Source organism: Sinocyclocheilus grahami, unplaced genomic scaffold (genome assembly GCF_001515645.1).
Source record: "Sinocyclocheilus grahami isolate Dianchi unplaced genomic scaffold, SAMN03320097.WGS_v1.1 scaffold767.1, whole genome shotgun sequence".
Classification (NCBI taxonomy): Eukaryota; Metazoa; Chordata; class Actinopteri; order Cypriniformes; family Cyprinidae; genus Sinocyclocheilus; species Sinocyclocheilus grahami.
In genome coordinates, this window is record NW_015505946.1 from 55,501 (window position 1) to 81,391 (window position 25,891).

General features: G+C 37.9%; 1 protein-coding gene and 1 long non-coding RNA gene across 6 annotated transcripts in view; both read right to left on the minus strand.

Annotated features, from left to right (window-relative positions):
• The window catches only part of LOC107561328 (uncharacterized), a 21,771-nt gene extending 17,121 nt beyond the window's left edge, over window positions 1–4,650 (minus strand). Inside the window, exon 1 of the long non-coding RNA XR_001605838.1 lies at window positions 4,594–4,650. This is a non-coding gene — a long non-coding RNA (uncharacterized lncRNA). The remainder of the gene's footprint in view (window positions 1–4,593) is intronic.
• The window catches only part of LOC107561326 (centrosomal protein of 95 kDa), a 197,192-nt gene that overhangs the window by 48,375 nt on the left and 122,926 nt on the right, over window positions 1–25,891 (minus strand). For 4 of the 5 annotated variants that reach the window (XM_016245749.1, XM_016245748.1, XM_016245747.1 and 1 more), the window contains 8 exons: window positions 20,610–20,724; window positions 16,897–16,996; window positions 16,687–16,814; window positions 16,410–16,493; window positions 14,768–14,894; window positions 6,127–6,296; window positions 5,602–5,676; window positions 5,351–5,503 (listed from right to left, as the gene is read on the minus strand). In XM_016245749.1, coding sequence (XP_016101235.1) covers window positions 5,351–5,503; window positions 5,602–5,676; window positions 6,127–6,296; window positions 14,768–14,894; window positions 16,410–16,493; window positions 16,687–16,814; window positions 16,897–16,996; window positions 20,610–20,724 — 952 coding nt within the window. The remainder of the gene's footprint in view (window positions 1–5,350; window positions 5,504–5,601; window positions 5,677–6,126; window positions 6,297–14,767; window positions 14,895–16,409; window positions 16,494–16,686; window positions 16,815–16,896; window positions 16,997–20,609; window positions 20,725–25,891) is intronic. The other variant, XM_016245750.1, reaches the window with a different exon arrangement.

Genomic DNA, 25,891 nt, shown 5'->3' on the forward strand with positions numbered 1-25,891 from the left:
AATTCATTGTTCCATCAATGATGGCAAGCCATCCTGGACCAGATGCAGCAAAACAGACCCAAACCATGATACTACCACCACCATGTTTCACCACCACGTTTCACAGATGGGATAAGGTTCTTATGCTGGAATGCAGTGTTTTCTTTCTTCAAACATAACGCTGCTCATTTAAACCAAAAAGTTATGTTTTGGTCTCATCCATCCACAAAACATTTCTCCTGTATTCCTCTGACATGATCTTTAGCAAATTGCAGATGGGCAGCAATGATCTTTTTGGAGAGCAGTGGCTTTCTCCTTGCGACTCTGCCATGCACACCATGGTTGTTCAGTGTTCTCCTGATGATGGGCTCATAAACATTAGCCAATGTGAGAAAGGCCTTTAGTTGCTTAGAAGTTAGCCTGCAGTCCTTTGAAACCTTTGAAATAGGTGGAGTCCAAACTCTTTAGAGATGGCTTTGAAACCTTTTCTAGCCTGATGAGCAACACCAACTCTTTTTCTGAGGTCCTCAGAGATCGCATTTGTTTGTGCCATGATACACTTCCACAAACATGATCAGACTTTGATAGATCCATGTTCTTTAAATAAAACAGGGCACGCACTGACACCTGATAGTAATTTCACTGATTGAAAACAACTCTGAAAAACAGATGGACTCTAATTTCACTTTCAAATTAACTGCCAATCCTAGAGATTCACATACTTTTGCCACTCACAGATATGTAATATTGTATAATTTTCCTGAATAAATAAATGACAAAGAACATATTTCTGTCTCACTTGTTTGATTGGGTTCTCTTTGTCTACTTTCAGGACTTGTGCAAAAGTCTGATTATGTTTTGCATCATATTTATGCAGAAATATAAAAAATTTGAAAGGGTTCACAAACTTTCAAGCAGCACTGGCACACAATATTAGGAAGGTGGTCATAATGTTATGCCTGATCGGTGTATGTATACTGTATACATACACCGATCAGGCATAACATTATGACCACCTTCCTAATATTGTGTTGGTCCCCCTTTTGCTGCCAAAACAGCCCTGACCCGTCGAGGCATGGACTCCACTAGACCCGTGAAGGTGTGCTGTGGTATCTGGCACCAATATGTTCGCAGCAGTTCTGAAAGTTGCGAGGTGGGGCCTCCACGGATCGGACTTGTTCATTCAGCACATACCACAGATGGTCGATTGGACTGAGATCTGGGGAATTTGGAGGCCAAGTCAACACCTATTCCTCATCATTTTACCTTCTGGAACATCAGTGACCATTTGAACATTTTGCAATAGTTGCGTCTGAGTCCCTCAGTTGTCCTCAGTGTGAAAGATGGATCTCAAAATCATACAGTCATTGTTGGAAAGGGTTAAAATACTAATATATATATATACACACACACACACACACACACACACACAGTGGAGATCAAAATTAGAGAACAACCAATAATTTCCTAAATTTCAAGGTCACTGCTTAGTCCCATTTAAAGTTATCCTAACAGGAGTAGAAGGGCAGTGTTTTAATCATATTTCATAAATTAATTGTATTATGAAGCACAGTATAAAAAACTTAAATGAGTTATTTTAAAAAGAACAAAATTAGGGAACACTTAAAGATACCTTCAAGTATCTTTACACTATTTAAACAAACACTATTTAACTGGCAGCATTCCTCTAATTTTCACTGAGATTGCAAGATGGCGGGCCGCTCTAAGGTGACTGAAACTCTGCGACAGGAGGTTGTCCAGATGAAGGCCAAAGGGATGACCCTTTCAGCCACTGCAAGAGAAGTTGGTCATTCCAAATCTGTGATTCCTCGAATATTGCAGGTTTACAATGACACTAATTCATTCAAGTCCCCCAAAAAGGCTGGTCGCCCACGTAAGAGACAAGCATGAGAAGACAGGATAATGCAGAGGACTCTCAATAGGGAATCGGTTCAACACTGCAGCTGGAATAGCTTGCCAGTTCAGCACTGAACAGGGTAAGGATCTGTCTTTGGCATGTTTAAGAGAAGTCAGACTGAAAGCCCACTCTGCAGTGACCAAGCCTCTCAACAGCAGAAAGAATCAAAACGCTAGGCTCACCTTTCAACCCTCTATGCACACATTGGCAATATAATCAAGCTGATTTGCTGAAATCAAAACAGGGACGGTAATAGATGAGAGCCAGCCAATTAGATTGCTGTTTGCGCATTAGTTCCGCCTACTACTGGAAAAACTGCATTATCTTCTGCTTGTTCATAAAAGCTGAATAATTCAATAATTACTCCTACTCCCTTTTTCATCAATCTACACTCTACACACCATAATGACAAAGCAAAAAGCAGATTTGTGACAACTTTGCAAGTGTTTGATTGGGTTTAAGCCAAGGCTCTGTCTGTGCCACTCAAGGACATTCATAGAGTTGTCCATAAGTGACTCTTGCATTGTCTTAGTGTGTGCATAGGGTCATTGTCCTGTTGGAAGGTGAAAGTTCTGCCCAGTTCAGGTTCTGAATGCTCTGGAGGTTTTCATTATGGCTGTCTCTATATAAAGTGACGTGACGTGACATGTGGCCAAGTATGGTGACCCATACTCGGAATTAGTGCTCTGCATTTATCCCATCCTAAGAGCACACACACAGCAGTGAACACACACACACCGTGAACACACACCCGGAGCAGTGGGCAGCCATTTTTTGCTGCGGCGCCCGGGGAGCAGTTGGGGGTTCGGTGCCTTGCTCAAGGGCACCTCAGTCGTGGTATTGAAGGTGGAAGAGAGCGCTGTACATTCACTCCCCCCACCTACAATTCCTGCCGGTATGAGACTCGAACCCGCAACCTTTGGGTTTACGAGTCCGACTCTCTAACCATTAGGCCACGACTTCCCCCTTCCCCATATTTTGCTGCATTGAGCTTTCATTTTACTCTGACGAGTCCCTCAGTCCTGGTTGTTCCAGACTTCTTCCATTAAGGATAATGGAGGCTGCATGCTTCTGTGAACCTTTAATGCGGCAGAATTTTTTCTAAACTCATCCCCAGATCTGTCTCTTGACACAATCCTGTCTCTGAGCTCTACAGGCAGTTCTTTTGATCTCAGGACTTGTTTTTTTCTATTTGCCACAGGTTAACTCCACTTGAAGTGTAGTGACATCTACAAGATATATGAATGCTCCTGAGCTAAATTTCATGTGTCCCAGAAAATGAATACTTATGCAATAAAAATTATTTGTTTTTTATTTTTAATAAATTTGAGAAGTTGTTACAAACCAGTTTTTTGCTGTCATTATGGTGACAAAGTGTAGATTGATGTGGAAAAAAGTAGTTTAATATAAGGCAGCAACATAAAACGTGAAAAAAACGAAGGGGTATGAATACTTTCATAAAGCATTGTATATAGGCCTATACCCTTAAATATATACATTTCTTTGAAAGACACTTTTTCAGAGTACAACTAAGATCACACTTTTTTTTAATGGCTACTGTATACAGGTCACCAGGGCATCACAGAGACATCATGATTTGCTAATTTTATATCCAAATTAATACTGTTTGCAGATAACGTCAATTGTTGCCAATTTTAACATCCACGTAGATAATGAAAAGATGCATTAGGACCGGCATTTTTACACATCCTGAACTGCTGGGGTTAGACAACATGCTTAAAGTGGAAATGAAGCAGTCAGTCAATTTTACATTATTTAGAAAAGTGATTTCCACTTTGATTAAAAAATATATAATAAACATGATTAATGTAACCATTTTAAAGAAATAAGGTTGTTTTGTTATAGCTTTTAGAGCAAGGGCACCGCCATCTTGCAGTACCACCGTGTGTGACGTCACGGGGTTGGTTCGCTCCAATGGCCAGTGAAGTAATAGAAGCATTTCTTTATTTTGAACACACGCTTGTTTTGAAATGGAGGAAGATTACAATGAAAGCACTGTTAAGTCCATAATAAGTGCAATTGCCTATGCATTTGAGCCGATACGGCGATGGGACCGAGCAGTATTAGGGTTTGAAGAAACCACACCAGTAAATCGGAAACAATACTCGTTTACGTGGATACTCCTCAAGACTGTCACTCCGACATGCTTTGTGTGCACTTGTTGATGAAGGCGTGACAGAAAGCTCAATTTGGTAGCCTACTCACGTGCTGTCCGAGCCGAGCTGTGGCTTTGTGTGTGTGTGCGGCGCCACCAGCGCGAAGCCGCGAACAGAAATGATCTATCACAACGCCTGAGTACCGCATTTAAATCTCTTTCAGAAAAGGTCTATCACAGCGTGTAAAAACCGCACTGAAATTTATTCCATGCTGTCTCACGCTTAAATGGCTTAATCACTTTAATATTTAAACTGACAAGGCTAAAAACACGTGAGAATGATAAACTTTATTGAGGAAGCAGCACTGGTCCGATTGTTCAGATAACGTTAAGTGATTAGTTAAACGCTAATTGTATTCGCAGGTGAACATAAAATATGATACATACAACTGGTGAACCAGTCAATGTAATGCATATGTCTTAATGGTCTGACATAACAATAAAATGCGACATGAATGATGAAGCGTCGTCTGGTTACATCACCTTGCGCCTGGCATTATGAAAACAATGTTTGGGATACCACGATCAAAACTTAGCATATAGACAGTTTGATGTTGAATATTCATCCAAATTATGGTGAAACCCAAATTATTTGTGTGTTAAAATAACATTTGTGTGTTCAAAATGTAAAGAAATGCTTATATTACTTCACTGGCCATCGGAGCGAACCAACCCCGTGACGTCACACGTGATGGTACCGCAAGATGGTGGCGCCCTTGCTCTAAAAGCTATAACAAAACATCTTTTTTGATCACTTTACTAAATAACGTTAACTTAACTGACTGCTTCACTTCCACGTAAAGGACCCATTAATTGCACTAATAATATTCTAGATTTAATTTTATCGGAATGGAAATTGATGTTGAATTTCTGCCGCAGAGTGACAACATATCAAATAATTACCTAGTCTTGTATACAAACCCGATTCCAAAAAAGTTGTGACGCTGTACAAATTGTGAATAAAAACAGAATGCAATGATGTGGAAGTTTCAAATCTCAATATTTTATTCAATTGGGTTTGTACTCCAAATAGAGAAAACAATGCGACTTTTGAAGATATGACATGGCGCGAGGAATGTCCTCCTCTAGTGCCCTTTAACGATACCAACAAGAGGAACTCTAGTGGATATATAAGTAACAGCATCTGTGTGAGGGCAATTCTGCCACTGCATTAGATTTCCATTACTTGGCCTGCAGGCCATAGGCGTTTAATGCTAAGGGTTATGGTTTTAAAACAATTTAGCACCTGTAATAGCGTTTGTGGATTTGGCACTTACTTGCTCTTCTTGTGTCTTTGCTTGCATCAGTCTGGCACGTAGCTGAACATGATAGACGCTGTAATATTTTTTAGCACGAGCAACCTGTTGCCTCTGTTCTCTAAGCTTATTTTGAGCTGACTTCTGCTGTTGGATCCTCTCCCTGAACTCTCTCTGAAACATACAGACATAAGATTTTGAGTAGCTGAGCTCAAAGGCTTTTAATTTTGTGTGATTTAGTCTTTGCGTCTTTATTATGAGTATGCTCTTACCAGGCGACGGTTGTGTTCCTTTTCTTTGTGGATTATCTGCACCAGCATGTCATGTCTTTTCTGAGCTTCTTCTAGCTACAAATACAAAAACGTGAACCCATTCAGTGCTGAAACACAATGAACTTGTGCACACTGATCAGTAGTCAGCTGAGACATATCAGTTAGAAACTAAAATCTGTCAACACATGACTAGGTTTATTGCATATTATTACATGTGACTATACAATATATAATGCTTAATACAACAGCATGTCACTATAAGTATTAACATATGTATCAAAAAGTGTTAAGAGCAGAAGGCAATATTTTCAGTGAATAAAACCTTTTTTTTGCCACCACATTATGCCAATGTAAGGCCCGGAATATATTATCTAGATTTTTTTCTTACATTTAGCCATTTTTAATTTTTACATTATAGAGAAAGTTATTTAATTGTCATGCTGATATTATGCTGATAATACTACTGTAAATGTAAATGGTTTACATAAAATCGGTGTGTTTCTGTGTGTGTGTTAGATCTCTCACTTGTTTTAAAAGTTTGGACTGTGTCTGTCTGTTTTGGTTTTGGGAAGAGCTGAGCTGGTCAATCTGTCGGAGCTGCTGTTTCCACATACGGGACAAAGTGTGAGGAGAGAGCTGCACCCGCGGAAACTCCTCCAGCAGAATGGGAAGAAGATTGTTGTCCTTCACTTTCACTAGGTAAAATGTAAAAACATACGATGCAAATTGTTAAAATGTATTTATATAATAAAGAACCTGAAAATCTGAAGAGAACAAGGATGGATTAGTGGATGCTGCTCTGCTGTGTATATTTGTGTCTGTGTGGCATATATGGTTTATGAGGACACAATATGATAATTAGAGAAATGAAATTTGGAGGTTTACATCTTACATTTTTTCCAAAGTCAAAGCAACTTTGAACTTTCAAAACTTTTTCTATGTTCTTTTTTTGTATGTTCTAAATGAGAAAATTGACATGTGGCGTAAGAACCTGAGAACAGTTGTCTGCAATCTGTTCGCAGGGGTTAAAGCAAAAAAAAAATCCTGAGCCTGAACTTTTTTTCTGGGGGTGAGGGAGGGGTGCGGGGGTGGACACATATACGTGTGTTTTGTTTTCAGCTATTTTTTTACACAGATTTACAAGCAGATTTACACGCGTATTTTCAACTCCCAAACATGGTCGGTCATTCAGGGGCGGGCCGATGGGGGGGAGGGGGGAGTATAGTTTTAGTACCATTTAATATTCAGTGGATTATCAAAATTAAGACTACACATAAAGAACATAATATTTTCCGGAAATTATTATTATTAACATAATTTAAGGAAAAATACTGTATAATGTCAAAAACCAACAAACAATAAATAAAATTAGCAGCACTATACACGTTTTGTTTGCATAAACATTAAAATACTACTATTAAAAATGATGGCTGGATTATAAACAATCATAAAATAAAGGTTTGGTGACTTACAACATAACATGTTATCTACTAGATTTGACCAAAAGTAAGTAAATAAATTAAAAAATTAAAAAATTAAATGATTAACCTCACATTTCAGTCGTTAACTCATTTTAAGAGAAGGATCAAAATCATAAATTATAGACATTTTAGAGTTGAGATTTTTAGAATGCACATTACCTTGTTTTACATCTACAGGTTAAGATTTACAATAAAAAATTGAGCCGTCTTTCGCATTGGTCTGAACAAAAAAGGCAGACGGGGCTGAATGAAATGTAACTCCACTGTCTGACAGCAGATGTCGCGAAAGGAACAGCAGAAATAGAGCGGTTTCCTCGGTAACCGCTGTAAATAAAGCAGTCTCGCGACATTGGGCAAATTAAAAGCAAATATCATAGAAACAGTCCATTCTCCCTTATGCATTCATAGAATTAATTAATTCATACATTCTTTCATTTAATTTCTTTCAGCACTCTGCCTTCATTCATGTTTTCACACAAAACGAAACCTACGCTGCTGTTGCGCCTGCGTGAGACTGTTAATTTTGCGTTTATGCTGAGCAGTATTTATCTCGTTTTACCACATATTTATAGATTAATCCTTACTAAAGATTCAGTCAAGAGCAAATTTGATCAGAGTGATTTTTCTTTTGTACTTTAATATTAATAACACAGACAGCAAGCTGTATTTTTCTATAAGGAGAAAAATCCTGGAACGTTTTCCTCAAAAACCTTAATTTCTTTGCGACTGAAAATAGAAAGACATGAACATCTCAGATGACATGGGGGTGAGTAAATTATCAGGAAATGTTTATTCTGGAGGTGAACTAATCCTTTAAGGTATGGAGGAGTGAGATTATTAAAAGCCTTGAACGTAAGAAGCAGACATTTACAATTGATACATTTACAATACAGAAAGCCAGTATAATCGCTGAAGAACTGGAGAAATATGCTTGATGGAAGGAGTTCTAGAAAGAATACGAACTGCAGAGTTCTTAAACAACTGAATTTTATAAAGATGTTTAGAATGGAGACCAGATAGGAGAGCACTGCAGTAATCAATACATGTAGCAACCAGTGCATGGAAGAACTGCAGTGCTACTCATTGTGAGGGAGGGACAGTGATGATTGATATTACTTCAATGAAAGTAGGCTATGCAGTATGAGTGATATTAACATGAGCTTCAAAGGATAGGGTTTTATTGTGGATGACACCCAGTCTCTTAACCGAAGTACATTTTTTTTAGCTACAGAAAGATAATCAGATTTTTGCAGAATATTCTTTAATCCTGCAAGGAGGACGTCAGTTTTACAACTGAGTTTAAGAAATTAGCTGAAAGCCAGTCTTTAATTTCAGCTAAACAGCTCGACAAAGAAGGTGGAGGGAAGGAACTCAAGGGCTTGGAAGACAGCTGGTTGTCATTAGTGTAGCAATGAAAATGGATACCAGATTTACTAAAAATATGACAGAAAGGAAGTAAATAGATAATGAATAAAAGATAGCCCAAAACAAAACCCTGAGGAACACCACAGTTAACTTTAGATAGTTTTGGTTGGAATTGTTTAAATTGGATTAACTGAGTACAACTAAAGAGGCTTTAAACCAAGACAGTAATCCCAACGAAAGCTAACCTGTCAAGAAGTATGTGTACAATTTCGGTAATTAAAGAGGACAAAGATGGTAACAGTTTTGACTAAGTGAATTGAAAGAGGGTTGAGCTGACAAGTGATAGATTTGTATTTCCGGATAAGACAAAATATATCTTCAGCAGTCGGTAGAGTGAAAGTAGAAAAGACAGAGTGTGAAGGCACAAGAAAAGTAACTGCTGGTGGATATTTTCAATTTCAGACTCAAAACAGATAATAAAAGTCTGGCAAAGAATGGTGGAATAGGTCTACATATTTGGTGGCAGAAAGTCAGATGGTCATCAAATATTTATGGCCACTAGCCCAAATTAATTTGGAATAAAAGTCAAATTTTACTTTAGACAAGGCATCCTTGTAGTGTTGGATGTGGTCAACATGCATTTCTTTGTGAATAGTATATAATATAATTAATAAGTAATATTCTTACTATGTGTTTCTAGATCCCTAATATCACTACCACTCGCAAACCATGCATCCCACAATGTAGGCAGCGCAATCCTAACAACCTGTGCACTTTGCCTATGTCTACTAATACACTACTTTCTTTTTCTATTGGTCTCTGAAATTGCCAGTCTGCTGTAAACAAAGCAGATTTTTATTACTTCTATTACTAGTCATTCAAGACTAAACCTCATGGCTCTGACAGAGACGTGGATCATCCCAGAGGACAATGCTACTCCTGCAGCACTCTCCAATAATTTATCTTTTTCCCACTCCCCCCGTCTGACTAGAAGAGGTGGAGGTACTGGTCTGCTTATCCCTAATGATTGGAAATGTAATCCTTTACCATCTCTGAGTATCAACAGCTCCTTTGAATCACATTCAACCATTATTACCCACCCTCTTAAAATTAATTTTATAGTTGTTTATCGACCCCAAGGACCACTAGGTAACTTCGTGGAAGAATTAGATGTGCTGCTCTCAATCTTTCCTGAGGATGGTACTCCCCTAGTTATGTTTGGAGACTTCAATATCCACCTAGATAAACCTCAGGCTGCAGACTTCCACACTCTGCTTGCCTCTTTTGATCTCAAGCGAGTGTTAACTACGGCTACTCACAAATCATGCAACCAACTGGACCTTATTTACACATGACACTGCTCCACTGATCATGTACTGGTTAATCCACTGCACACCTCGGATCACTTTCCTCCTCACTCTTAACCTCAACATGGGTCCTGACACAACACACACCCCTCCACATGTCACTTTTCGACGTAACCTACGCTCACTCTCACCCTCCCGGCTATCTGCTATGGTTTCACCTTCACTTCCTTCCCCTGAACAGTTATCATCTCTTGATGTTAACAGTGCTAAAAATACTTTCTGCTCCACTCTTACGTCTTGTTTAGACAGTGTCTGCCCCTTGTCTTCCAGGCCAGCTCGTACCACCTCTTCTGCCCCTTGGCTATCTGATGTTCTCCGTGAGCATCGTTCTAAGCTCAGAGCTGCAGAAAGAGTATGGCGCAAATCACAAAATCCTACTGACCTTAATGTATATCGATCACTCCTCTCTTCATTCTCTGCTAATGTCTCCACTGCTAAAAGGACATACTATCACAACAAAATTAACAATTCGCCTAACTCTCGCATGCTCTTAAAAACATTTTCCTCCCTCCTTTGTCCTCCTCCTCCCCCTCCTTCAACCAACTCTAACAGCTCACGACTTTGCCACATTCTTCATTAATAAAATTACAAATCTCAGTGCACAATTTGCCACACCACAAACTGTCAAACACATCTTACCAGCAAACATACACTCGTTTTCATCCTTCTCTCCACTCTCTGAGGCAGAAGTCTCTAAACTCATCCTTTCCAATCATCCTACTACTTGTCCGCTTGATCCTATTCCATCTCATCTCCTTCAAGGCATTTTTCCTGCCATTGTACCTGCACTCACACACATCGTTAACACATTCCTTCACACTGGTGTTTTTCCCTCAACATTTAAACAGGCTCGTATAACCCCACTTCTTAAGAAACCCACTCTTAACCCAACTCTTTTAGAGAACTACAGACCGGTTTCCCTTCTACCTTTCATTGCACTCAACACTTGAACGAGTTGTGTTCAACCAAGTCTCAGCCTTTCTCACACAGAACAACCTCCTGGGCAGCAACCAATCTGGCTTCAGAAGTGGACATTCAACCGAGACTGCCTTGCTCTCAGTTGTTGAAGCCCTAAGACTGGCAAAAGCGGCTTCCAAATCTTCTATACTTATCTTGCTGGATCTGTCCGCTCCTTTTGATACGGTGAACCACCAGATTCTCCGGCCAACCCTATTGGAAAATGGCATCTCAGGAACCACATGCCAGTGGTTTGAGTCTTACCTCTCAGATAGGTCCTTCAAGGTATCTTGGAGAGGTGAGGTGTCCAAGTCACAACATTTAGCTACTGGGGTGCCTCAGGGCTCAGTTCTTGGATCACTTCTCTTCCCTATCTACATGGCATCGCTAGGTTCTGTCATTCAGAAACATGGCTTTTCATATCACTGCTATGCTGATGACACTGAACTAAAACTGCCCGGTCCTGCAGATTTGCTTTATACAACATCTGGCATCTCCGCTTGTCCAGAACCTGCAACACAACTCCTTGTTCAAGCTCTTGTTCTATCCAGGCTGGACTATTGCAAAGCTCTCTTGGCAGGTCTTCCAGCCACTTCTATCAAACCTCTACAATTAATCCAAAATGCCACTGCAAGATCAATCTTTAATGAGCTGAAAAGAATGCACGTCACACCTCTGTTCATCCATTTGCACTGGCTACCTGTAGCTGCTCACATAAAATTCAAGGCATTAATGTTTGCCTACAAAACCACCACTGGCTCTGCGCCCCTTTACCTAAATTAATTACTTCAGAGTTATGTGCCCTCTAGAAGCTTGCGTTCTGCAAGTGAACAACGCATTATTGTGCCATCTCAAAAAGGCACAAAATCACTTTCACAGACTTTTTCATTAACTCTTCCCTCCTGGTGGAATGACTTGCCCAACTCAATCCGAGAAGCTGAGTCCTTAGCCATCTTCAAAAAAACGACTAAAACACATCTGTTCCATCTTTATTTGACCCTCTAACGCTAGCACTTTCTATTCTATTTAAATTCTACTTTATCTATTTGTCTTCTTTTTTTATTTAAAAAAAACACTAGCTTTCTATTTTTTCTTTCTATCTACTTGTTTTTCTTTGTGTGTATGTATATATATATATAATGTAAATAAATAAAATACCTTGCTACGTGTACTGTGTTAGGCTAAACGAGACTTGTCATCTGCACTTACATATTGTTGCTCTTTTGTTAGTTTTGATTGCTTCTATTGTCCTCATTTGTAAGTCGCTTTGGATAAAAGCTTCTGCTAAATGACTAAATGTAAATGTAATAAGCGAAACTTTTAGCCAATCACAGCAGTGTGCGTTTACTTGCGAGTTGTGAATGCACCCTGCCTATAAAATCAGACTGTTCTGCAGAGAGGCTCAAAAACAGGATAGAAAATAGCCTATTACTTCTAAATATGTGTTTTTAATGTAAAATCACACTAACATTATAAGTGAACCTCAGAGAACATTATAAAATTAAAGCTGCAAGCAGCATTTATCGGGGTTCAAGCGTATTAAGACCTTTATGCCATCTATGGTGTTAGGGTCTAGGCTGACATGAAAGCATTTAAGTTTTATAGGCTTTTGAGTACATTTGGAGATGGCCATTTTCTTAATGATCCCATTATGGCTATCCAAATGGTAAAGTTCAACAGTTTTTGAAAATTATTGACCTAAAAAATCTAGAGAATTGTAATGCAGTGGTTTTGAGGTTTAGTGAAATACCTAGGACCTTAAGGCAAAATTATAGAGAATGAGGAGATTCAACATATGCTATGAATATTGTTTATGTGTGATACGTAGCGCCACCCGGTGACTGATTTCTTTTATACTTCACACAGACTGCTAGAGGCAAGAGTCAAACAGGCCTACGATGTTTCGTTCTGTTAACCTGGTCTAACAGGTTCTCAAACTTCATAGGCCAATGGCAGCCATGTTTTTTGAGAGACACGATGGTCCTCATAGACCTCATTCATGGCACCTTCGACCAAGACACTGCACGCCAATGTTCAAGTCAATCGGACTAACGACTGCGTAGTTATAGTTGCAGCAAAAAAATAGTATAAGTCCACTTTTATGTATTGTTAGATCTTTTTTATGTTCTAATTAACATAATGATTAACATAATTATATAAAAAATATGTTGTCAGTGCCCTACAAATTAACTGGTTCTAGGACTTTTTTGTCCCTAAAACTGACAGAAAAGGATAAGGCCTAAGACATTTCTTTAGCTGTAATACAATAATGCAAAAACAACAACAATAAAAATACTGATTTTTTTTTCTGGTGATTAAAGAGATGTTTAAAAGTCTCTCTCTCTCCCCCCACACACACACGCACTCATAGAGGTAGAGTGTGATCAGATGTCTGATAGTTTTTTAATTTTCTTTTATCCATAGAGCTTCGTAAAGTCACGAAACTAACCATATTTCCTCAGAATTACTTGTTCTCGAATGACTTGGTTAAAGATATAAGAAAATTACTGCTAACGTTTTTACTGTTACTTTTAATAAATCGCCACTGCAACACCATTCAAGATATCCAATATCCAGTATCTGGACGGAGTATCTAAAATTCCACTGCCTGATTTTTCCAAAAATCCACATTCAAAGCAAAATAGCTGACTTCCTGTTAGTCGTAGCTTATGACTGTAAATTAGAAAGTTGTCCGTCTTGATGAGAACAATGTCTGTACCGAGTTTTGTGTCTGTAGCTAAAACTAACTCCCCAACTTTTGTCAAAAGGTGGCGCTATAGAGCGCCTCCTCCATGCCCTTTTATGAGCTTTTGCCAGTGTCTGTCATTAATACTGATTTGTGTGTTGAGTTTCATGAAATTCTAAGCATGTTATCTGCTTCAAAATCACCAGAAAAGAATATTCAAGTTTGAAACGTTGCCATGGCAACAGTATTTTAGATATTAATATTCCCTCAACAGTTTTACATCGGCTGTGTTTTGACATTATTCTGATGAAGTCTGAAGCAAATCGAGTAAAAATAAAAAGATGCTGAATTCAAAGTATTTTGAAAATGACACACTTCTTGCTGCCAGTTGGTGGAGCTATAACTTTGACTCCTAATAGTCACATCTATGCGATCGGCATCATACAACGAACAAACCCCTGAAGTTTCATATTGAAGTTTTCAATATGATATCGTTTTATCACCCATCCCTACATGACACAAACATTTTTTCTTGTTTTTTGGCTTTCGGGTGCTTTTGTCTTGCTTGATTGCTGCTTCTCTACCATCATGAGGAGATAACACTTGTCACACACTTTTTTTCTTTCTTTTTTTTATGTAGTTTCTTTTCTTTTCCGTTGAAAGTCTCATTTTTTAAGTTGGCGCAAAGCTGTATCCGACTTTGTCTTTGACTGCATCAAACTTTAACCAGCCTATGAGACTCCTCATCTATCCTTCAGCCAATGCCCATCGTGGTTGTCTTCCCAAGACATCACTCCAGATTGTTCCAGACCGTCAGCGAATCAATGAAGAATCAGCTGAACTGGTGCATTTAATATAAAGTTTCATAGCCTCATTGAAAAGTCAATGCTAGGGTTAAATAAAAAAAATGCATGGTTTGTTTAGGGAATTGCTTATGGAACAGTTTAAGGTCTAAGGAATTGCATATATTTGTCCAGTAAAGTCTTGTTTGTATTTAAAGAAAAGTGTCTTGTGTTATGTGCTTACAAATTAATGTTTAAACTGTCAATCTTGTTACCGCACTACTAAATAGTGTTTTCACTATATTTTGGATATTAATATCCATTGCATAGTTGATAGTTACAGCAATTCAACTGATCAGCCGTAAAAAATTTATTCTGTCAAAATTCCCTATAAATAAAATAATTAGTTCCCCTTGAGCTAAATTTACCTATTTACCTTATAGAAGAGTCCCTGTACACCATGCAGTATATGCCAGTTTGTGTGTGTGTGTGTGTGCGCGAGCGCTCTGTCACTGGTTGCTGTCTTACCAGAATGTATCTCTTTTCTGGCTGTGTGTTGGAGTTTAGTTCCGGAGGATCGAGAGCAAGGTGACTTGGTGCAGGATCTGTGAACAGAAGGAGCTTTTCTACACACTGCCTGGTGGTATTCAAGCTCCTACACAAACACATAAAACAGTAACAACATAAAACATTAATAATAACTACATTTGTACATCTTTGAGTATTCTTAAAGTTTTCAGCTTTGGCTTTGTTTAAATGAACGAGATGCTTTAAATTATCATGACACTCAGCACTCACTTGCATATCAGATTTAAAAAAAAAACATCACAATGCCACATTTGTTATGTAGCCACCACTTTCCTAATGAGCTTACTGCATTTTAAATTATTATGGTAGGCACTTTTGGTTTAGGTAAGCTGGACTCAAAAAGACGAAAAAAATACATTTAAATCAAAATTGCACTACAAAAAATGTCAGTTTGACTGAATGAGCTGTAAAATTTCCTTCATGTTCTTTTTTCAGACAACAGAAGAATAACACAACGCTGGGTCTTTTCAGTTTGCTGCATCTTTTTCCTCTTGATTATTAGCTTTTGGGGTTCCCTTTTGAAGTCAGACTCTCAACATTGTGAAAACTCCCTTTCTCCGAAAATGCTGAAGCCTGATTGAATCATGCTATTGCACCTGCAATAGCCAATGGCCCTCAATTAGTGTGGTGGGCCCATCGAGCTACCAGACTCGCATGAGGAGTGTGATCTGTGCTTGGGACACGTCCATGCCGAGGCAGCGATGGAGAAATCTGATTGTCATTTCTGTGGGGATCTGCCGATCAAGACCCTCCATGCAAGACTTGCTGCAGTCTTCACCCACTGTTGTACCTCACCCTCCAGTCGCCGTCGAGCTGTGATCGGGGAGGCTCCCTCAATCTCCTTTGGAACCAGGGAGGAGGATGCCATGTCAACCACTGCCTCTGACCCAGGTGCTTGGTCAGAGGCTCCAATGGATGAGAGTGCTCCTCCAGTGACCCCTCTTGATGAGGAAATTCTGAATATCCTCTCGGATGCCGTGGCTGAGATGGGCCTGGAATGGTCAGCCCCAAAACAGCCTACGAAGAAGTGTCAAACTCCTATCTGCATGTGGGCCACCAATCAGCCCCCCCGGTGCTATTCTTTCTCGAGCTACATGACAAGCTCACCTGGGCATGGTGCTCCTCTCACTCAGCCAGAGCCCATGACCAGGAAACTCACCTCTTATTCGTGGTCGAAGGACATACTGTCACATTCAAAACAAACAAACAAAAATACTATGGAAGCCAACAGGATTTACCATCCATGCAGATGATATAATAAACCACAAGATTAATGATGAAGGACAGTACAGAACACAAGGAAGCTCTGGCAGTGTAAATAAAAAAAATCAAACAATCTCAAAACAATTACTGGAACAAATATTCTGGAATCTGACATCTGAATGTGTGAAAGGGCCTTAAAAATTTTGCATAGTACTGTATTTTGAATTAAACTGTAGAGAAGAATTAAAATGAGGAATTTCAATACAGTACAAACACATTACAAAGCACTGTAATATCATGATAAAGACACAATACAAAATTACTCTTGCTTGCATCATAAAATATAATGCACCAAAAATGAGAGATAAACATCACTGACCATTTTCTGAGCATTGAGTCTCTCAGTGGTCATATCTGTTTGCTCCTGCTGCACTAATTGCTTCAGTTCATCTGATTCTGTGAACTACACACACACACACACACACACACACACACACAGAAAATCAAAAACACAGTCCACATGATCAGGCTGTTGGGATATGAATGTTTAAAAGTGTAACTAAAAGCTTCTAAAAAAAAACACAAATTCCTTGTGTGTTTGCATATACTTGGCGAATAAAGCTAATTCTGATTCTGGTGTGGTGTGTGGGATGTACCTGGGTGTTTCTGTGCTGTTGCTGGCTATTGCATGAGTCTCTGATCAGAGCATCTTGCTGGATAGAGTGCTGTACAGGTGAAGGGAAGGGGGGCAATGAGTGTGCATGAGCACTGGAATGGCATGAACCTGGATAAAAACACAAGCCTGTTTAGTTGTCTGGTGTACAGTCACTTGTTGGCAGTGGTGTGTGAGGACATACTTGACATACTTATGACACACTCCATGATGCTGTCGCTATGATGAGACTGTTTATCTTCCTCTCCTGGCTCACACATCTCCCCAATTTCACTCAGAGCACGCTTCAACATCTGCACCACAAAGCCAACTTAACTAACATATTTATTGTACAGTATACATGCAGCATAGCAGCACTAGAACACTAGAGACTGAAATTCATTATCATTTACTTGTCTCAATGTTGCTCCAAGCTTGCGTAATGCAAAATGTAATACAAAATTAGACATTTCCACACAACAACAAAGACTAAAACGGACAAAAAAAAAATATATATATAGCTGCAAGCAGCAATTATCGGGGTTCAATCGCTTTAAAGGGGTCAAATGATGCGATTTCAATTTTTCCATTCTCTTTGGAGTGTTACAAGCTCTTGGTGCATAAAGAAGATCAGTAAAGTTGCAAAGACTAAAGTCTCAAATCCAAACAGATATTTTTTATAAAAGTTAAAAGTCAACCACGCCTACCTAAAATGGCTCGTTCTAACACGCCCCCACATGTCTACATCATGATGTGGGAAGATTTGCATAACACCGCCCAAATGTTCACGCAAAGAAAGAAGGCATAACTTTGATTCGTGCTGTAGTATTGTTGTTGGTGTGTGTTTCGTTGTGAAAGTGAAACTACTTTGTTTGGCCTTCCAAAAGAGGATGATATCCGCTTCGTCAAGCCTAGAGCTGATCAGTGCTGGTCGCTGAGGAAATACATCAACTTCGCGCTGTGGATCACCTGATCGGCTTTCACCGTGGACGAAGCCCAGGGGTCGTCACATGTGGTTGCCGCAAGCCCGCTGGCCTCCGCTCACTCTAGGCCGCCGTGTGTGACGCTGTGTTTCATTGTGAAAGCGAAACTACTTTGTTTGGCCTTCCAAAAATGGACACGACTAGAAATCAGTGGTTAAGTTGTATTTACAACACTGTTCCAGAACACTTCAACCCAAATATTCAGATGTGTGCAGCACATTTTATGGAGGACTGTTTACTGATCCTGGTAGAGTAGACTACAATGCCGGCTGTTCTGACTCACAGACTGCAAGTACATTTTTTATATTAAGAGTTTTTATATTTTATATTTTTTATATTTAAAGCGAGTTTTTTGGGCAGTGTAGAGTAGGGCTTGTTGTTTGTAATTTCTCCGATCACAAATGCAGACATGGTTATATGTTTACGCGGCGCGATGCAATGCAACGCGTAAAAAGACAGTATAAGTCATAATTATGTCCCCACTGGATGCAACGAATGCCTCGTTTATAATGGGTTTTCATGTTTTTGAATCATCGCTCCGGCCTGACAGGGCATCATCACAGTATGGTAGGGGTGTAACATTTCCGTCACACGCTTGAGGTATTCGGCCAATCATAACGCACTTGATAGCTGGCCAATCACAGCACACCTTGCTTTTCAGACCGATGAGCTTTGTAAAAATCGACGCGTTTCAGAAAGGCAGGGAATAGAGGAGAAACAATAATGTACAGTATGGGGAAAATAATGTGTTTTTTAACCTTAAACCGCATAAACACATTTCATTACACCAAATACACAAAATAATTTTAAAGTTTAGAAGTTTAAAGTTTTTGTTTAAGATTTATAGGCTTTTGGGTATATTTGGACACACCCATTTTCTAAACGACCCCATTATGATTTTTTTTGGATAATAATTGACAAGAGAATCCAGAGAATTGTACTGCAGTGTTTTTATTTTAAAAATTGAGCAAAAAACCTAGGACTAGTTCACAAATTTTTTTTTTTTTCACATATTGTAAATTATTTAACAAATGCCTTGCTTGACAGCAGTGGTACTACAGACAAAGTTGTTCGGAATGAGGTCTATCATACGATATGAATATTGTGTGTATGTGTGAAAAACCGCACAATATACAATAGTTTACGCCCTTGAAAAATTAGATATCGCCCCCCCCCCCCCCCCCCGAAAAACCATACTTGAGTAAAAGTACAGATACCTTACAGTGAATATTACTCCACTACAAGTTACAAGTCACCAATTTCAAGACAACTTGAGTAAAAGTCTTAGAGTATCTGATTTTAACAGTACTTGAGTATTTTACTCATACTGAATATAGGCTCAAAGATGCACTAGTCAAAGTGACATGCCAGTGAAAAACAAGAAACAGTTGATTAGTGAGGAGAGCAATAACGTTTATTTTCTAAAACTGAACACCTCAAAAAAAGAAAAGAAAAAAGAACTCCCATTCACATAAAGTAGCCTTGTTGACAAGTTTAGGTGAGTAAGTGAAAAACGCACAAGATATAATACTTTCAGTGCCCTGTAGTTGGCGATATCACTGCAGAAAAAGCTAGGTGCCATGCAAAATGTAATGAGTAATTGCAACACTCATTACAAACATAGTGAAGTAAAGAGTACAGAGACTTATTCAAAAATGTAGTGAAGTAGAGAATAAAAGTAGCTAATATCTTTGATACTCAGTAAAACTACAGAGTATCCAAAAAGACACTCAAGTATATTATTAATCCAAAGGGTACATAGCTTTTGGTTTTCTGCTTATACTTGACAAGCAGGTGTTGGTTCACTATGCTTGCATGTTACTGTTGTCTGCAAAAAATAACTTGAATCATATTATAATATAGCAAAACTGCATCACAAACAAACATAGAATAAAGTGTCATTATTACTAAAGATGGCATGTCAGAAAAAGTAAATAATTCTGCGGGTGCTTCTGAGCTGATGACAGGTTAAATGAGAATGTGCTATCTGTATTATTACTTATCAGTTGCAGATTAATGCATAAATGTTTGTTTTATTATTCATAGCACAACACTAAATATGTCTTTATAGAAATATTATACTATATGTTATCTTGAAAGAGTCATGAATTTGTTTCTTTTAAATGGATACTAATATACGTATTTAAATGTGGGGTAAGCGATTTCTGGAAGCCAATGTTGACAATTGAAATCACCAAAACAAACACGCCCCTACCCCAAAAGGTTCTCGCCCCTATTTTGATAGCTCCGCCCCACACATACATACGCAACCCAGGCAACGATTAGTTCTGTGAAACAAAGCAAAACCAATGTTACACCGTGTCTACACCGGACACGAGTGGCGCGGAGCGACAAAATACTATGGAACTCATTATAATCAGTGATGCTGTCTACACCATAGATATATAAACATATCTATGGTCTACACTGGATGCGGCACGACACGACACAACAAATCCCCGACAGAAAACTGTTACTGCATTCTATTTATGATGTATTGACACAAATTTCAAATGATTTTCAAAGGTCCTGTGCACTGAACAGCTCTCTCCTCCACATCATGAGTAGACATGCCCCTTACTGCTGATTGGCTACAAGTTTGTTTTGTTATTCGGCCCAAATCTGTTTTCTAAAGCATTTTTGAAAAATCGCTTACCCCACCTTTAATCATGTCAGGCAAATTAAGAAATATATATTTTTTCAATATTATTGGCATATATAAATATCAAATTAACATTTAATGATCTATAACCATTACTGTCAGTGGAAAGACTGATGAATTTGCTGACCATAAGAAATCAATGACACTAAGCATGTAACAATCTACATATGTAATAGCGTTGCTTATTGTATTTGTCCCTTTGGTGTTTGGAAAACAAACAAACAAATAAACAAAAAACACCACAAGATCAATGGAGAAACACCCACAAATTGAGTTACTGACCAGATCAAGTTCCTCCAAACGGCGAGACAGTTTCTCTGACATATCATGTAGTTCTTGCTCTGCCTCCCTATTCCTCTGGCTATGCAAAGACAAAGAACCATCTCTATCTCTGAACCTGAGGGAAAGAGAGAAAAAGGTCATAAAATACTAAAACACATTTTTTCGTGATTTTGCTAGGCTGTTATTCTGTTTCACTGAACTACACTTTAAGTGACAGGAGTGAGTGGCTGTATTTGAGTTTAATGCCATATTAGCTTCAAAGGATATTTAATGGCAGGTACAGGTAGTAATCAAATAATTTTTACAGCACATAAAAGAGTCAATCGATTCGACACAATGTAAATTCTTAAAAAGATTCTTTAGCTGTAGTTTTATAATACAAATTTTAAAAACTATTAAAAACAAATATTCTAGTTATTTGAGCTTAGTTTTTGCTGTACTATCCTGTAATATCCTGAATATTATATTATTACACATTTAACAGGAGTGATTTATTATTTACATCACTGAATTCTATGTTTAGCTTTAAAAGTGATAGACTACTTTATAATACATGGGTTTATATGCTTTATGTCAATATTGTGACCACTTGATCTAATATGTCACAAATTTACATTCAATAAATTGCTTATAAAACATTATGCATTTCAATAGGTCACGCAAATGCTTTATTCATTTTCTGTCCTTTCTTTAACAAAGCTATTCCCATACTATGAATCCCTCTACATAACACAAATAAAAAAAGAAATTGTTACCATACTTTAAGAAATAATTTGATGTAAAATGAGGAACACAGAATGTGGTAGCCATCTGGTGGCTGGCTGCAGTATGGGCCATAAACCCTCAACCCTGCCATCTCCATGTAAACGGGATGTAAGCCAAACTAAAAAAAAAAATATCGAATTACATTCTAAATAAAATTTTCCCAAAGATGATTTACATCATTTTAGGTAGTTCTTATGCTGATGTGCGTTCAAGTGTTAAGATTGTGAGCTTGTGATGGGTCTGCGAGAGTTTAGGTAGGACTTTGATACCATGGTTCCACCTCACTACTGTGTAGACTCGGGCTCCAAATGACGTCATTGACACAAGATGACAGCAACCATATTGGGATGTTTTGGCTTCACTTTTCTATAGTGGAAGGAAGTGGAGATGCGTTGCCATCTTTGCAAGTATCCTCATAAACACAATTGTTTATGTCTTAAGTGAATGTAAACAGTTGAGAAAGAAAATGCATGTCTATCAGTATATTAAATTTGTGCATTTGATCTTAAAGTGAAAACAAGCTAATAAACCTGATGTTGTCTGTGTCATTAATGGTAATCAAACAACAAAAGAGAGAAAATTCTCTCACTGCTCTTGCCTGAATTCTTTTTGTAACTTTAATAGAAAATTAATTGGTCCCAGAGTCACAACTCATTAGTTGGAGCAACTTAATTTGAGTAATCAACTTAATCATTTGTGTTTATGCTGCAAATGGTTAAGTTCCTTCAACCCATTGTAGTGTCTGCGTAGAATCATGCATGATCTTTGGGTTTTTATGACTTAAGATCTAAATATTTATATTTGATCATAACCAGTTATAGTTAGTCATAAATATTACCCTTTTTAGAGCTAATAAAAAAAACCTACACCATTCTAGTTTGTTGGTTGAACATAAATATACCCTAATTGGCTCAAATTAAATACCAAGTAATTACATGGTTTTATTGTATAACACTGTTAAAATACATAATGTAATATGCCTATACATAATATGAACATAACCAACTTAAGTACATTATGTATTATAACAAATACCTGCAGAGGGCGTCAACGGCCTGGTGACGTTTCATTTTACAGCGTGATTTAAACAATGTTTAAATCTATTAAATGTTAATATTTGGGGACATGCAGAAACTTTTATTTTGAAATCGCGATGTAAAATACATGGCATATTTAGACATAGGTTGATGATGTATTCTCCTGTGTTGGCAAAGGTTTATAAATTATTTATGTTACAAATCTAGTGAGATAATGCACATTGTTTTCCCAGATGAATGTTAAGCAATTCAAATTTACAGCATATGCAGAGGAAGAGTTTAGCCCCTTTCACACATAAGTTACAGTCTTTACTGGTAAATTACCGGTAAGTTACCATTAAGAGATCATGTGTGAACAGGACCTTTTCGAAAATCCCGGTAAACTTGCTCTGGGAATCATATCTTTCTTATGGAGATGACAAGATTACGCTGAGCTGTTTACAAAGCTCCGCTGCTTTTTAATGAGCTTTTTTATGTAAATATGAGCTAGAATGGACATTTTTGACCATTGTTCCTCGCAGTTTTTTGTAGTGCTTCTCCATTCATCAGGGCTGCGAATCTGCAATTGGATACTATTATGCGCGTCTTGTGTTTATAAGAGCAAAAAAAATCAGATTGGCTAGTAATGTTAGTTTGGTTGAGAGTGAAAGCTGTGCTCCTCTTATACCATTGGTAGGCGAACTCATGGACTCGAAAGTGATATCAACAAGTTTTTTTTTTAATGTAGGATAATTTTTTTCCGCAGCCAAATGCTGAGCGCCAGAGATCCGGTGTCCTGTCATTTTATCCTACCCGTCAGATTTTCCTACCAGGGTTTACTGCACATGCACACATCAATATTGCGTCCTTTTTTCTCATGCTGAACAACAATATTTAATGTATCCTTAGCCATCTTCAAGAATCGGCTAAAAACACATCTCTTCCATCTTTATTTGACCCTCTAACTCTAGCACTCTCCATTCTAATTCTATTCTTAAAAAAAATAAAAATAAAAATTGTCCCTTTTAGACTTGCAATCTATTCATTTGCTGCTTGTTTTCTTTAAAAACTAACATTTGCTTTCTAATCTTTTGGTATTCTATCTGTTTTCTTTTCATTTATTATACAATTAACAAAAGCAAAAAAGACCTCTAACACTAGCTTGTTCTATTCGGTTTTCTTTTTTTATTATATTATACAAAAATCCTTGCTATGTGTACTGCGTTAAGCTAACTGAGACTTGTTATAGCACTTGTATATCATTGCTCTTTTGTTGATTTTGATTGCTTCCATTGTCCTTATTTGTAAATCGCTTTGGATAAAAGCATCTGCTAAATGACTAAATGTAATAATTACTGTATTTTCATTACTGTAAGGGTAGGTTTAGGGTTGTGGTAGGTGTAGACGTTAATAAACCATAATTTTACAAGTAGCATTTTTCATTGCCAAATAGTACTACCCACTGTTTTAATGGGAGGTAGCCAAATCTGACAGGGAAGAACAAATCGACAGAACACCGGCACAGTGCCAGAGAACTTTAAGCCATGATATTAGTATAAGTACATTACAATATACATTTATTGGAATGAGTACGTTATTATTTTTATTATGGCATTAATAACAAGATGCAATCAATCCGAATATTGGACCTGGTGTGGAATGCACAATTTAAACACGAAACATATGTCATTACCTATATTTTACTGTGGTACAGTTAAGGAGGCCCTTCATAATGCAGAGGTCAACTGCCTGCTCTGCCAATGCTAGAAATGGCCCTATAGTATGCAATGTTTAATAAACGGTTATTTTACTAAATTCTGCTGAGGTGAAATTCAGTGCAGTCCTGTATCGTGATACGTATCGTGGCCTATGTATCGTGATACGTATCGTATCGTGACTTTGCTGGTGATACACAGCCCTAGTAGTAGTAGTAGTACGCAATATGCATTCATAGTAGAGGTCTTCTCTGGTCCTAAAATTTGTACCCGACCATAAATTGGCCCAGAACCAAACATGCATAAATGATTTTTAAAAAAGAAAAACCTGACCCGAGACAGACCTGATAAAATTAGATCCGAGTTTGACGCAACTCGACGGCATTTATTTCTGAACCCGACTGGACCCGAACGTAAACGGCATTGATGGGTGCACAGCCTGCAGCCCTGCACTCAGCGAGGAAAAATGTCCTTCTGACTGATTTGGCCGCTGAACCATTACTTTCATTTATTTATTAACTTATTTATTATTACTTTATATTATTGCCTGCCTGATGGATACAAGATATTCTGAGTTCGGCTTTCAGTTGTGACCAGTGGATTTAAAATATAAACGTGATAGCTTGATAAAAATTCAATCGATAGCCTAATAAATCATGGATCCGCTAGTGTCTGCAACACTATGTACCTCATCTCCGGGGAAGGGCATCTGCACACAAAAAAAGAAAAGCCCTGCATGAATGTGCAACAAAATTCTAGATCTCTTCTAGTAATTCTAGACACCCAATACCTAAACATAACTTTTAAGCAGCTTAAATATTGATTTTTACAGTAAAAAATATGGTCTGTGGTGAGCCCCGTTCATTTGCATTAAATAAGGAAAAATCCTGGAATGTCTTCCTCCAAAACATTATTTCTCTATGGCTAATGGAACAAAGTCATAAACATCTTGGATGGCTTGGGGGTGAGTAAATACTCCAGAATCATTTTTGGTTGTGCTATTCCTTTAAGCATAACCAGTTTAAGGATTTGCCTGATATTCACCTAAGTCGAAGAAAGACACTCGGGACAGTTGACAAAATGTATCTGCACATGTTTTTAAATCTTGCCAGTTTAAACATTCATGTTTTTTAAACCATTAAAAATGTAATAAGCAGCAAAAGAGTACTCAGTTCAGTACTCGTGCACTTTCTGAGACGGTCTACTGTAAGCACGCACCCAAAATGTACACACATAAAGCAGCTTCTCAGACAGCGCGCGAGTACAGAATTGAGTTATTTTTTTAGGCTTATTGTGTAAATGTTCTGATACATACAAAATTATGTCAAAATGCCTGTCTTAGTGAGTATTCATGTAAACACAGTCAGTAATCTTCAGTGAATGTAAACAACTGAAAGAGAAAATGCAGTTGTCAGAATGCACTGAATCAATGCCATTGATCTCTCTGAAGTGAAATATCAGCTTCAGCGTTAGCCAAGTGACGCTTTTCTCATTGACTCAGCCTTGTAAAGTGGCGCTCAACGTTAAATTAATTCCAGCAACTTGTTTCATACGTGAATGAATCAGTGTTTTTAAGTGTATTTGTTGAATGAATGGTTTAATGATGACTCATTCATAAAGACAATTATGTTTAGTCAGGGTTGCTGAACATTTCAAAGTCAAATTTAAAGCTTTTAAAGACCTTTTTAAGACCTGAAGAAATAAAAATTTATCCTGTGCAATGTGTACATTAGGGGTGTGCAATATTGACAAAAAATATATCTCGACATTTTCAAATATTTTGCTG